This window comes from Cyanistes caeruleus, chromosome 8 (genome assembly GCF_971803275.1).
Source record: "Cyanistes caeruleus chromosome 8, bCyaCae1.hap1.1, whole genome shotgun sequence".
NCBI lineage: Eukaryota > Metazoa > Chordata > Aves > Passeriformes > Paridae > Cyanistes > Cyanistes caeruleus.
In genome coordinates, this window is record NC_141708.1 from 26,863,294 (window position 1) to 26,876,469 (window position 13,176).

The window sequence follows — 13,176 nt, forward strand, 5'->3', positions numbered from 1 at the left end:
TATTAAACAATCTATAAAATAAGGATAACAATAACTATTATTTCAAAAAGGTTTGTGATGGTTAACTACCAGTAATTAATGCTGGTATAGAAATCAGGAAATGATTGCCTGGAAATGAAAGGCACTATAGAAATTCTAAGTACTCATTATTTCTGCCATTTGCAATTATACTTTTCAATGTAATCTATTTCTTGTAGTCAGGGTGCCCATCAGTGCTCCCTGCAGACCCTAATCTATTGTTCCTGAATAATTCAACAGTCTCAATAACATTAGTTCACATTTAATTGGAAAAAAAAAAAAGTTTACCTCTTTCTAGATACCATTACAGATGACGGTACCACCAACATGGAAGTCAAAATTTACAAACACGAGGGAGTGGGTATGAAGGCAGAATAACTTGAACATATTTCACTTGAAATGGATGGACTTGAAGATCATTCTACAGCTGCAAAATGGGATTAAAAAAAAGAAGAACAAAAACGCTTTTATTAAATGAGATCTGTTGAAAGTTTATTAATAAATTGTAGTAGGAGTTAGACCTCAGTGTAAAGTGATGCTACAATTACTTACCTTTCTAAAGACCTATTGATGTTTGTGATCCTACACCTATATCTTCTTTAAATACTTTTCTATCCTTTTATCAAGGGATGTTCTTATAAACAGCTTTAAGTAATTACATGCAATAAAATTAATGGTAAATCAGAAGGGGATAAAAGGGCTTATATGTCAAGCAAATATTCACAGATTTTTTCAAGGATATCCAACTTAAAAAATACACATGTTGAATTTCACCCAGTCTAGTGGGAATTACATGAATATATGGTAAATTATTTACTGTTACTTAGATAGCTGTCAAATGAGCAATGTGACATTGCTGTTTTTGAGGTACCACAGTTTGGAAAATTATTTTGTGACAGATTTTTTAAGTGGTCTTTTAAGGCTCAAGGTTTGACTGTAAGATGTCCCTGCACAGGACCAGAAAAACGTGTATGTTACAAAATATGCACCAGAAACATAGAGTATTTATAGTAAAATATCCAGGTCCACAAAACCTTAAACTCTCAGCTGTTCCAGGCATTTAGGCTAGGAAGGAGACTAGCAATCAGAGATAAAAGAGGGTACAGTTGTGTTTCATGTCCTGTATTTATTCTGATTTCCAGCCTTTGCAAGAACTCAGCACAGAAAGACTGGAAACAGGAACTTCACAGTGGAGCACAGAATCAAAATTAAAGCTCCTTGCTCGACAGCTTTGCCATTAACTCCTTCCACAGGAGCTTGGGGAGGGTGAGATCTGCCCCTCCAGGTCTGTCCCATCCGGGGCTGACTGAAGCAGGAGCTGAATCCGCAGATGGTTACTGGGCATTGCTTCCCAGATTCCCAACTTCCCACGCCTCCACACAGGCAGCACGGCTTGTACGGGAGACTGGATATCTGGCACGGATCACTTTACCGCTCGACAGTGTTCTGGGAAGCAATCGGCTGTTTAAAGCTACTGTAGCTCTCCTCACACAGCCAAAAAAGTGAGCTCAAGCAAGAACGCTGCAAGAGAAAGCAGACAGTTGTCTTGCCACACAACTCAAAATTTTTGATGCTTATAGATGTTATCCCGACAAGTGCAAAACTGCTGAGCAAAAATCCTCCACTTCAGTGTTTGCACTAATTCAATGGAGAAATAAGAGTAGCAAAAGCACTGACTGTGCAATATTTATTTAATAATTAACTATCTTATAAGCATGAAACTAAAATATATAAAGCTTTTTCTTTTTTGGGTAAAAATTCTCTAAATACTTTCTTCCAGAGGACTCAAAAGTTTATAGAAAAAGCTTAACTATGTTACATTTATGGCAGAACATTTTAAATGCAATAAAAAGAATTCTAAGATTCCACAGAAACAGAGGATATTTCATTCGGATTCTACTGGTTTTAATTCCTTTGCTATTCTTTGGCTTTTAGATTAAACAACACCATGCACTATACATGCAACAATTGTGAAGAGAACATGTAATACAAACAGCTGTTAAATTTAAGGTGTAGGTTCTCGTCATACTGTGAATGAAGCATTAGCAGACAAGAAGTGATGGCAAATACTTTGTTTCTGAACTATGCATGAGTAATTTTGCTGGTTAAGATCTGGTTGGTTGTATTCATTAGAAACTCAGAGCTTAAAGATCATTACGTTCATAAATACAAATAGGAAAGGCTGTGATCACAATTGTCTAAGGAGATCCATGTTCCTTTGTGCTTACATGTTTTGTTAAAGATATAAAAGACACGCATGTTGCTTTCTTGCCCACAGGAATATTCAGAATTCAGCCACTAATACTGAAGAACTTTTCTGAGCGTAACTGCAGTTTTTGGAGTTCTCTCACACAGTCAGTGTCGCACAGGTACCTTTTTAGGGCTGACAGAAGATTTATAATAATTCCTGCCCCATTCCAGCCCTCCCTCCCCAGAAGATCGGCAATGTCTGTCCCTCTCTGGCCGGGCTCGGGGAGCCTGGGGCGGCGCGGAACCTTTCCCGTCCCTTTGCTTTTCCTCCATGGGGCGCCAGGGATGCCCCTCTCTGCAGTCCGGTTCCCAGGCGGTGGCGGGGGCGAGGCGGGGCGGCGGGGGCGGGCCGGGGCCGAGCGGCGCTCGGGGCGGTGGCGGCGGCGGGCACTCGCCCCGGCCCGCAGGAGCAGCAGCAGCCATGCCCGGTAAGTGCCGGGCCGCGCACGGGGGAGGCAGGCAGGCAGGCAGGGATGGGGTGCCCGGCTCCTCCCGCGGCCCCGGCCGGGCGCTGCCGCAGCCCCGCTGGCGCCGGGGAAGGCTCGCCAAAGCATCGGCTGAAACCTGTCCCTCCGGAGCCGGCCAGGGGAGAGACAGCCTGGAACTGCAGGTCTGGGAGGCACCGCCCGGAGCGCCTCACCGAGAGCCCGGCTCTGGAGACAGACACAGCAAATGCGGAGCCTTGCCTCCACTCCCCCTCAAATATTTCCTTTATACTGTACATGTGCCTAGAATGTGTCTTTATATGGGGATTAAAACTCTTGGTGGAGAACGGGCTGCTCGTAACTCCAAAAGTTACTTACAGCAGAGTTTAAGTAAAGCTTATTAAAAGCATATAACCAGACAGTATGCAAAAAGGGATGCGATCCCAGAGGAGACAGAGGATGCCTGCCAACACCTCCTCTATGCTAGGACAAACCTATTAGCAGGAGACAGTCCCCGGCTCAGGTGGGGGGAGATAAAGCGATGCAACAGGTCGCTTCTATCTCCTGTTGCCATGATCCTGTGCCACAGCAGGATACGATACACCCATTTCTCATGATGATAGGTAGTTTTTTTAAAATATACATATTTTCTCCCTGCACACAATGGATGCAACTTATCTCAGTGGCCGATTTTAGGGCACAGTGTTGCACTAGTCACAAGTCACTGGTTCTGTTGCTGATCTAATCAGGTAAGATGGTCTAAAAGTGAGACAAATTCTCCTTTCTCTCATTAAATTACAGGTAACTACTGAAATGAGTAAAAATTTACCTTTACAAAAAAATTTACAGCTGTGTAAAGTTAAAAAACCATCAGAATTTGATTCGATGGCTATGGGTGTGTCACAAATTCTTAACATCATTCTGTTCCATAACTTAACATCCTAACCTTAAAATCTTAACATCACTGTTCTGCAGTGAACAAATTCAGTACATACAGACTAAGAGGCTGGAAACTCATTCTCTTATTCCAAAACCAATGCACACCTCATCTTACTGTCTTTAATGGTAAATGGTGACACACTGGCTATAGAGGAACACAGGACTGCTGCTGAGAGCATGAAAGACTTGTGAATGAAGAGGACAAGTTAAACAAAGACCTGTACAGCTTGCTTGAAATGTAAACCTTTCAGATAGTTATGTCAGACAGTAAAACTACCAGCCAAATAAATATTTGTTTATAATGCACCTACATGAAGGAAATAATTAATTTCTATTATGTTCATGGGATTAAACAGAAGCATTTTCTCTGGCCTTCTGGGATGCAATAAAATGTGAGTCTGACTGAAGACATATTCGAGCATGCCTTGCAAAACTGAAAGGAACAAACACACAAAATTCCCATGCTCATATGCATTTCCTCATACTGTGTACTCTTATCAAGGAAAACCAATTTACCCACATGACACAACCAGACTTGTCTCTGTATTAATATTAACCCACACCAAGTAGATGCTTGTTTCCTGTTGCTCAGAAAAAGGATTGTACTAACAGTCTGGCTGAACGCTGGAACCTACTCACTTCACCTACAGCTGCAAGGACAGCACAGTGCCGTTGCTGTGGTGCAGCCGTGAGCAGGGTGGCTGCTCCGTGGTGGTGCTGGGAGACAGGAGTGTGCCTCACTGAGTGTGCCTCAGGGAAGCAGACAGGCAATTCCTGCAGTGGGATAAGGCAACACACCTGGAGGGGAGCTGCAAAACCAACTTGGCTCCAGTGGCTCTACCAAATGCAGGAAAATGAGTCAGGATCAGATTAAGGCCTTTGAGGCTCTATAGCCAGGTTAATTTTATAGCACAAGGTAATTACTTAAGTGTTCCGTAGCTGAAGGACATTTCATGTCATTTATTACAACAGGGCAACACTGAAAAAGATCAGCAATATACGTATTTGCAACTCACCTCCCATAGTCTCTACAGCTCTAATGAATAAACTAAATGAAATAAAATTAGTTTTTAACTATTCAAAACTATCACTAGTGTTGACTGATTATTTTGTGCTTGTATTGTCTTTATTTTACTTGTACTGTTGTGTGGAGATGGCTTACTGCAAGGTACCTACCAAGCACAGATAAAAAGAAAAAGGAATAAAGCATAATCACAGTTATCTCTACCTAGAAGCACAGAAGAGGAAAAAAATTCAGTACCAATTGTGAGAAAATGCCAGGACACCTCACTACTTCAGTTTCAGGGGAGACCTTGAGAATTACCAGCACCCAGTACTTAGCTGCTCCTGAGCTGCCTCCCATGGCTGCAGGGTGGAAGATAATTCTGGAGTTTAGGCACAGAGCAAAATTATCTTTGCAGCCTATCCCTCCAGCATTCTCAACAAACATGTCAAAGCAATGAACTGGGCCCTTTATCAATTGTCTACCCTTGGTCTAATGAGAAATTCTCATATTTATATTAATTAACTAAACAGCATTTCTCATATTTATATTAAACACATTAATTAGGTTTATTGGGGTTTTGGTTTGTTCACAGTAATTATACAAGATTTTGTTGTAGGTTAAGTTCTCACAGTTCAGGAAACTGTGCTTAACAGATATTTAACTCTGACCTCACAGATCAGGAAACACATGCATCCTTAGAAAGAAAACAACCCATAGGTTTACTTCATTCCGTGTGCCATGGTCTAGATTCAATTCAACATAGATGAATAGTTGGAAGAACAAACCAAACCAAAATAATGGTACCTTTCATATTAGGTGTTCCTGGGTTCTCTTTTTCTTCCATTATGCAAGCTCCAGCACTTCTGCCATGCTAAGGTAAATGCTAATGCAAAACAAGAGCCTGAACAATTCTTTGGCACTTGGGTTTTTTCCATGTCTGTAGTTTCTTACATTCCAGTAAGTGCCAGTGCTTCTGAACACTGTAATCTGTCATTGTCATATGTCTTCAGGTGCTGCACCATGCTATAACCAAGAAAAATGTGCACATGAGCCAAATACTTCATTTAAAAATAATTTTGGAATGGTTTTTGTTAGCTTTAATACTGCTGTCTACACACAAAATACACTTTGCTCTTGCTGTGATGTTACATGTGCTTTTATGTTTGAACAGAACAAGCAGTTGCTGTGGCTGGAGGTATAATAGGAGGAATCCTTTTCTTTGTTCTCCTTGGAATAATGGCGTATCTGCTCTGGAAAAAATTTTTCCGCCTCTTTTCTTACGAAAAGCTCATCAATCCTGTCAAAACAACAAATGCAAATGCCATTTTCCACGACCAGGCAAATTCTGAAATTCAACTAAAAAGCACAAGGTACATATTTTAATTTTGTTTCTAAAGCATACGCTATGTAATTTATTTCAGCTTGTCAAATCTCAAATGAGCAGGTGATCCAAATAATATGCATGTACAGAAATAAAGACGATCCCTAAATTATATGAAAACATCAGTCATGTTCTGTTTGGTTCCTTTAGGAAAAGGATAAACTATGAAAGTGATGATTATTTCTGATTTATTTGAAAGAGAGAATATATTCAAGTGTAAGTGGTGCATGGATAGCATTACCTGTTAGACAAACCTAGCCTATGTTTCAGAGTCATTTTTAGTCTAATAACAAAAGCAATAGGACTTCAGCTCAGGAAGGAGACTCTCTTAGAGAATTAATCATTGCAGGGGTTTTAGGCTCTAAAACAAACAGCTGTAGTTAATTCTTCCTTTCTTTTGAAAGATAAATAAAGGGAAGAAAAGTGGGAAAGAGAAGAATCAGTCAGAAGAATTAAGACCTAATGTGCCTCACTGGGTTTTTATGCATTAAGCAATTGATTTTATTTGCTTTTGAATTCATTTTTACCTTTGCATGTCCATAGAATTTTTACATTGTGACATAAGAACAGTAAATTTACTACTCTTACAAAGTTTGGTTTCCACATTTAAACCAGAAGAGTCAATAGGCACTGTTGTCTTGAGCAGATCCAGAAGTGTTCCATTTATCATTCCACCAACACTGCATGGGCGAGACTGGATTCACCTGACAAATGAAGAACAGGTTCAGGAAGACAGGGACCCCTACATGACCCCTCAGTCTGGGCCACGGTCATCATTTCATTCTTTGGGTATGGCATTGCAAAAATGGGAATATTTTTAAGGGTAGGGTGGCTTTATTATTATGAAGCATGTATCTTGGGGGCACACCAGAGATAGCATTACACAGCACAAGCCCTGAAAACTCCAAGCACTTTTAAGTGTAAGAATTGGGAAAGAATGTAGTTATTTTGGTCCCAGTGCTGTGATACCTTACACATCTGGCAGACGAAGCAGTCTCTCCTCCCATATTTTGTAAAGGCCACGAAGTGTCTGTTGTCCCCAGAAACAGCAGATTCACCAGTTGTAGACTGCAACAACAAATAGCTAGAACTAACAAGGTACAATCACAGGAATAAGAGAAAGAAAAGTGGTGCAGCTTACAATTACTCCCCCAAATTTGAGGGAAAAGGAAATAAAATATGAAATTCTTACCAAAAATTGATTGTTAATAAAGAGGGTAATCTGATTTACCCAAATACAGCAGTGGTTATAAAAATGCCTGCAACGGTTCTTGAGGCTAATCTGAAGGTGCTTGTTTTGTCTTTTCTTGAAGCTGGAGCTTATGTTGTGGGGACCATTAACCCAGATCTGTACAAGTCTCCTGAAGACAAAAGTGAAACAGATTTTCCTGATGGCAACATTGGCCGCCTCTGGTTCTCCATAGAATACGAGCAAGAGTCAGAAAGGCTCCTTGTCTCCTTGATCAAAGTCAGAAAGCTGCAGCCTCCTGCTGATTCCTGTAGTTCATTTGTGAAAATCTACCTGCTGCCTGATGAAAGAAGCTACCTGCAGTCCAAAACAAAACGTAAAACTCTTAACCCGCAGTTTGATGAAAATTTTGTTTTCCAGGTACTTTTGATGAGGCAGATTTTTGTTTGCAAATATTAACTTGTCAGTACATGGACTACAGTACATGTTTGTATGTTCACAATGCTTCTATCATGGTAGAAGTTGTTTCCACCAGAGACAGGATTTTTTCACTGGGGCTTCTGGAGATCTTGGGCTACTGAAGCGTGTGGCTCCAGAACTGATCTTACTGCATGTCTGTACCAAACTTAAGGATTCCAGAACTTGCCCTGGGAATAATGAAAACTCCAGCTTGAACTACAGCTGAGCAGTTCAGCCCAGCAGTTCTAGAAGTCCAGAAGGAGCCAATACAGATATATTGCTTTCACAGCTTTTAGTTTTTTTGCTGTGAAAGTAGGCTAAACAGCAGAACCTGGGAGGAATGTCTGGGCTGCTATTTGTATTACAGTACTCTGCAGCTTGGATCCCCATGCTAAGAGGCTTTCAGCACACATCACAAGACAAAAGCTTGAAAACAAAAAAAAAGTTTGTGTTTCAGACAACTGAAAAGAATGTTTACATATTGTAAACATTTGTGTCTGAAAGTGAATGCATCACACAGCAGTAGATCCATATGAGCTAAAAACCCACCAACTAACTTCACAGCTTTCAAATGAGCTTGGGTTTTAGCTTGGATCTTGACTTCTACACAGCTAAAACTTCGGCAAATTTTAAAAGTAGACTTCAAATAATTAAAGGAAATCTCCACCTACACTTAACACACTTTGAAAATTATTTCCTTTGAAGTCATGCTAGAGTAGAAAACTGTCAGATGTTTTGTAATTATTAATATTCTTCCTTTTCCTGTACAGGTTTCCAGTAAAATGTTGCTCCAAAGGACTCTAAAGTTTTTGGTTTATCATGTTGATAAACAGAAGAAGCATCATCTCCTAGGCCAAGTTATCTTCCCACTAAAAAATGAAGCATTAACCGAGGACAACAAACTAGTCATATGGAGAGATCTGGAGAAAGATAACTTGGAGGTATGTGATACCAGGCTTCTTGGCACTGTGGAACTTCTGTCATCTTACAAGTATTGGAAGGATATAGCTGAAGTAGAACTATGTTCTACCAAGTACCTCAAATGCAAAAGTATTTGATAAACATTTGGAACTGAAATTCCCATCTTACCAAATGGCAGATCTGTAGCCATCGTAAAGAGATTACCCAAATGCTTGGAAAAAGTCACATGAATCAGGAGGTAATTACATAAGAACTTTTGTTATTTGCTTCTATTTTCAATTAGCAAGAGCAAAAAAGAGCAGAAGAGGCAAGGAAATAGATGACCCCTAAAAAAGAATAATTCTGAGGGTTAGGAAGGCTGATTAATTGGTGCCATCAAATGTTATAACAGCATAAATAAAGTCATTACATTTCACTCACATGCCTTAGTGTAACAGATACCATCAGTATGAAAAAGGATTTTTCTCCCCATTTGATGGGGAGAAATGGCAAGAGTTTTCCAGACGGATTTGACAGGTGTTGTTCTGCTTCCAAAGCCTCCTTCAGAGCATGGTGATATCCAGTTCTCCCTGAGTTACAATGACTACCTGGGCCGTCTCACTGTGGTGGTTCTGAGGGCGAGGGGATTAAAGCTCCAGGAGGAGAGCCCTGCTGTTGGTGAGTGGGATTTCCTCCCTGCTATCAGCGCCATAATTCCTGTTTTAATTTGCTCCTTCCTCTGTCTACCCAGGCTTGTGCTGTGGGACTCTGATAGGAGCAAATAAACATCCTGGTGATTCGAGTGGAAACAAGCCATATTTTGCCCTGAGTCAATTAGATTTTGATTGCTTAGTTCTGCAATGTTTGGGGTTTGTTTCATAACAAATGATTTGTCCTGTGACAAATGATGTGTCCTGTGGTACCTTTTTTCTCCTGTTTTAGTACAGTGAGCAAAATCCTTCTGCTGCTCTCCAGTCCAGAGAAGGCAGCATTTCAGAGGATATTGACATAAACAGTTGCCTCAAGTCAAATTCCCAGAGGTAACAGCTGCAGGACAACTGCTTATGGTGAACAGCTGTCTTGGGAGGAATGGAGTTGGGAGAAAAAATCCCACTTTATGATAACCTGGCTATTGTTTAAAGGACCATGGCGTAATTTTCTCCCTTACTACAGAGGGTTTTTTCTGGTACATCGTATCCACGTGTCCCTGGTCTCAGAGATTACCTCAAAATGCTGTTTTTAAAATCCAACACTCAAAGCAAAAACAGATGAGGATCCAAACTTGTATTTCAGTCTGTAGTGATTTTTTGCAGAGTTTTGAAGCTAAACAATACAAATGCAGAATACACCTACCATTTAAAAAGAAAAGAGGTTTAGTCCTCTATATACACACATCAACTATGAAGTTTTTTTGACTGAACAAATTAAGCCTACAAAGAAGTCTCCATCAGATGAAGGGAAGGCACAGAAATGTAAGATCAAGGATGCAGGGTGGCAGATCCCAATCTGGCTGCTTATTTTAACTGCACTTATATTGTAAAGTCCACTGCAAAACTGCACCCTCGGTACTTTCTGTACTCCCTCCTGTCATGAGTGTTCCATGAATCTTTCACAATCTGATGTTATACTTGATATTGACTCCCAAAAGGAAGAAATACCTTAATCCATCTCCCAACTGCTTCTTGAAGGTGTCTTTTAGTCTTGAATTTCTTTTTCTCTAAGGTGTGTATGTCAAAGTCTCACTAATGAACCATAATAAATTCATCAAAAGTAAAAAGACAGCCACTCTTCTGGGAACTCCCAATCCTGTGTACAATGAAACCTTCAGTTTCAAGGCAGATCAGACAGAGCTGGATACAGCAAGCCTGAGTCTATCTGTGCTCCAGAGTAACAAAGGAGAAAGTAAGTTACATAAATTATTACAGTCATATAAATTATTACAGTCAAGGTGTCAAATCTCTTACATATTTGAGACATGTTTAAACCTGAGAGGAAGTAAGTCCTGTTCAGCAATAATCATAAAACAGAAGTGTTTTGGTGTATTTCAAAAGCTGTCTCTTTAAAAGAAGAACAACTTATTTGTAGTTAAGCACATGTCTCTTTCAGAGCCTAAATTTCATGGAAGACATTAATAAAATCACTGTAGACTAGTCAATGCCAGTACAAGCTGTGCCTCTGTTTCACTCCAGTATCCTATCAAAACAAGCTTATGTGAACACTTGTGTGTATAACATACAACCTCCAAAATTTTTTGGCCATTCCCTCTTTCTAAGAAAATCTGAAAGAGGAATAGGAATTTTAATTCTCTCAGCAGTGAAGAATAAGGGAGATTAGCAAACATCTCCATTCCCTGGAAGAAAACCTGATGCTTGAGGCCACCTCTTACTAATTGCTAGAGTATCCGTTAAGGAGTTCTGCTTACAGAAGCAAATCAGAATTCAGTATTTCCACTGCTCAGAAGAAAAACATCTTCCCTGCAGTGCAAATATGATGTCAACTTTCCCCATTCATAGCTAAAAAGTCCAGGCATGAATAAACAATCTGCTCCTCAGCAGACATCTCAGCTGTCTCAGCAACTGCATTTGTTTTCTTGCGAAAATCAATTGCAAAGCATCATATGAATCCTAGTGAGGTTGCTGATGCCCAAAATTAAGGCACACTTCCACAATAAACCTGAGGTAAAGGGGCAGAGCAGATACAGATATTTGTACCTTGAAGATGTTTTAGTTTAACTGCAGGCAAAAGGACAGGCCTGCATTGACTGAACACCCACTTACTTCCAATACCTTTTAATGCTGAACCTCAGCAGGCAGAAGTTACAGAATCTGAAGTCCAGACTTACTCCCTCCAGAAATATTTTTGTTTTAAAATACCTTTGAGAACTGGCAGTACTTGGAGAAATACAGGCTGATATTCTAATCCAGGCAAGCATTTCAGAGAAGCATCACAGATATTCATCACTAACTGCTTTCTTTTTTCCCCAGAAACAGTTCTGCTGGGACGAGTAGTAGTTGGGCCTTTCATGTACACACGTGGCAAAGAACTGGAACACTGGAATGAGATGATCAGCAAGCCCAAGGAACTGGTTAAACGATGGCATGCTCTCTGTCATAGCATGTGAACAGCACTGAGAAAAAACCAACCTTAACATGGAAAAGCTCTTACTATCTTTCTCATCTAAAGGGTACAAAAATCTTTGCTAAGATTTTGTATCCAAAGTAGAAAACAGTAAACCAAACACAAATAAAAGATTTGGTCCCTGGTAGACTGGGAGTCTCTCTTTCCTCTTCAAAATATATGTTAAATTTAATTAATGTGCAGCTAAGCAAAAAAACCCCAGCGAAACATGATCTCTCAGTATTAATTATTTTGACTAATAAATTCCACTTCTTGGTCATGAGTTCTGGGCACAAATGACCACACATCATGTAGACAGAGCCCAAAACGACCCAAGAATTGCCAGTGATGACACCAGACCTATCTGCCCATTGCTCCACATTACCACAGTGGCTTCACCAAAGGGGAGAGAAGCCTAGTGAGCATGCCAAAACAGACAAAGCCCAAAAGATACTGACTAATACATGTAGAACTTATCTAATATAGAGGCATTATATTTAAAGCCTCTTTTGAACAGGAAGGGTGAAGGCACTGCTTATTGGTCACACACCTAGAAGCAGCTGTTCACATCCCTCAGCACAATGTATTTCCTGCAGTAACTCAGTTCGGTGTTTTCAGCTGACCCCAGCACTTTGTGTTGACAATAAGGGACAAGCAGAGAAGTCACAGAGTCACCAGTGACTGGAGGCTATTCCAGTACTGGAGTGTTGGAATACTCTGAGACAGTAAGATGAAGACCTGTCCTGTCCTTTTATATTTCTCTCTAAACACATCTCTTGTGGAGACAGAGCACTGATTACAAGAGCATTGGGTTTGACCTAGTATGACCATTCTTACTCTGAAAATCCAATTAGCTTAAGGCCCCTGGGCATGTGTCTGTTTTAGTAGTAGAGTCTTCTTCACTAAGTAAATTACTGCTCTGTAAAGTCATTCAGAGCAATTATTCCTAATCAAAATAACATAGGACATTTTTCTCTTCTTGATTTTTCACTGGGGACCTGAGCTCTGTACCCTTCTCACTGTACAGTCATAAACCAGACACACAGACTGCAGCAAAACATTTTGCACAATCGTGTTCCATAACCTCTACAGCTGAGATCAAACCAACGTACTTTCAAACAGGATATTAATTCAAAATCTTAAAAAAGTTAGGCTTCTCTGGGGAGATGAAACCACTTTCCATTGTGATATTTTTATTACCTAAAGGAAATGTTATGAATGAGAAGATATCACAGAGGAATTGTAATACAACAGACTTCCCTGATCCACCATCTGATACGTTACATGGTACCCTCACAGTCTGTCTTGCTAATTACACCACTGGATACAAAATGAGCCTAAACTCATTACATTTAACTGAATTTGACAAAGTGCTCAATCCTCCTTATATCTTTGCTGAAGGAGTAATACCAGCAACTTAAACCCAAAGAGCTGTATTCCAATTTAAGCCCCACAAAACTACTGCAAACCAATCTGATAAACAAAGTTACTG

General features: G+C 40.1%; 3 protein-coding genes across 6 annotated transcripts in view; 1 reads left to right on the forward strand and 2 right to left on the reverse strand.

Annotated features, from left to right (window-relative positions):
• GPRIN2 (G protein regulated inducer of neurite outgrowth 2) overlaps window positions 1-7,819 on the reverse strand; it is a 40,220-nt gene extending 32,401 nt beyond the window's left edge. The window contains exons 1-6 of one of the 2 annotated variants that reach the window (XM_086900856.1): window positions 7,212-7,819; window positions 6,989-7,087; window positions 6,608-6,723; window positions 5,757-5,935; window positions 5,443-5,661; window positions 307-445 (exon numbers count right to left, since the gene is read on the reverse strand). The gene's annotated coding sequence lies outside the window, so the exon portion shown is untranslated. Of the gene's footprint in view, window positions 1-306; window positions 446-483; window positions 1,540-5,442; window positions 5,936-6,607; window positions 6,724-6,988; window positions 7,110-7,211 lie in introns of those variants that run through there. The other variant, XR_015290154.1, reaches the window with a different exon arrangement.
• On the forward strand, window positions 2,621-11,832 carry SYT15 (synaptotagmin 15). 2 transcript variants are annotated; one of them, XM_086900861.1, is made up of 8 exons: window positions 2,657-2,696; window positions 5,810-6,008; window positions 6,666-6,808; window positions 7,333-7,628; window positions 8,438-8,608; window positions 9,125-9,245; window positions 10,290-10,469; window positions 11,552-11,832. In XM_086900861.1, exons 1-8 carry the CDS (start codon window positions 2,690-2,692, stop codon window positions 11,686-11,688), a joined length of 1,254 nt encoding a protein of 417 aa, XP_086756987.1. In that variant the 5' UTR covers window positions 2,657-2,689; the 3' UTR covers window positions 11,689-11,832. The 2 variants fall into 2 exon arrangements, with proteins under 2 accessions (XP_086756986.1, XP_086756987.1); XM_086900860.1 differs by lacking the exon at window positions 10,290-10,469 and having other exon boundaries at window positions 2,621-2,696.
• Window positions 11,441-13,176, reverse strand: part of SHLD2 (shieldin complex subunit 2) — a 31,911-nt gene continuing 30,175 nt past the window's right edge. For both annotated transcript variants that reach the window (XR_015290152.1, XR_015290153.1), the window contains exon 14: window positions 11,441-11,618. The gene's annotated coding sequence lies outside the window, so the exon portion shown is untranslated. The remainder of the gene's footprint in view (window positions 11,619-13,176) is intronic.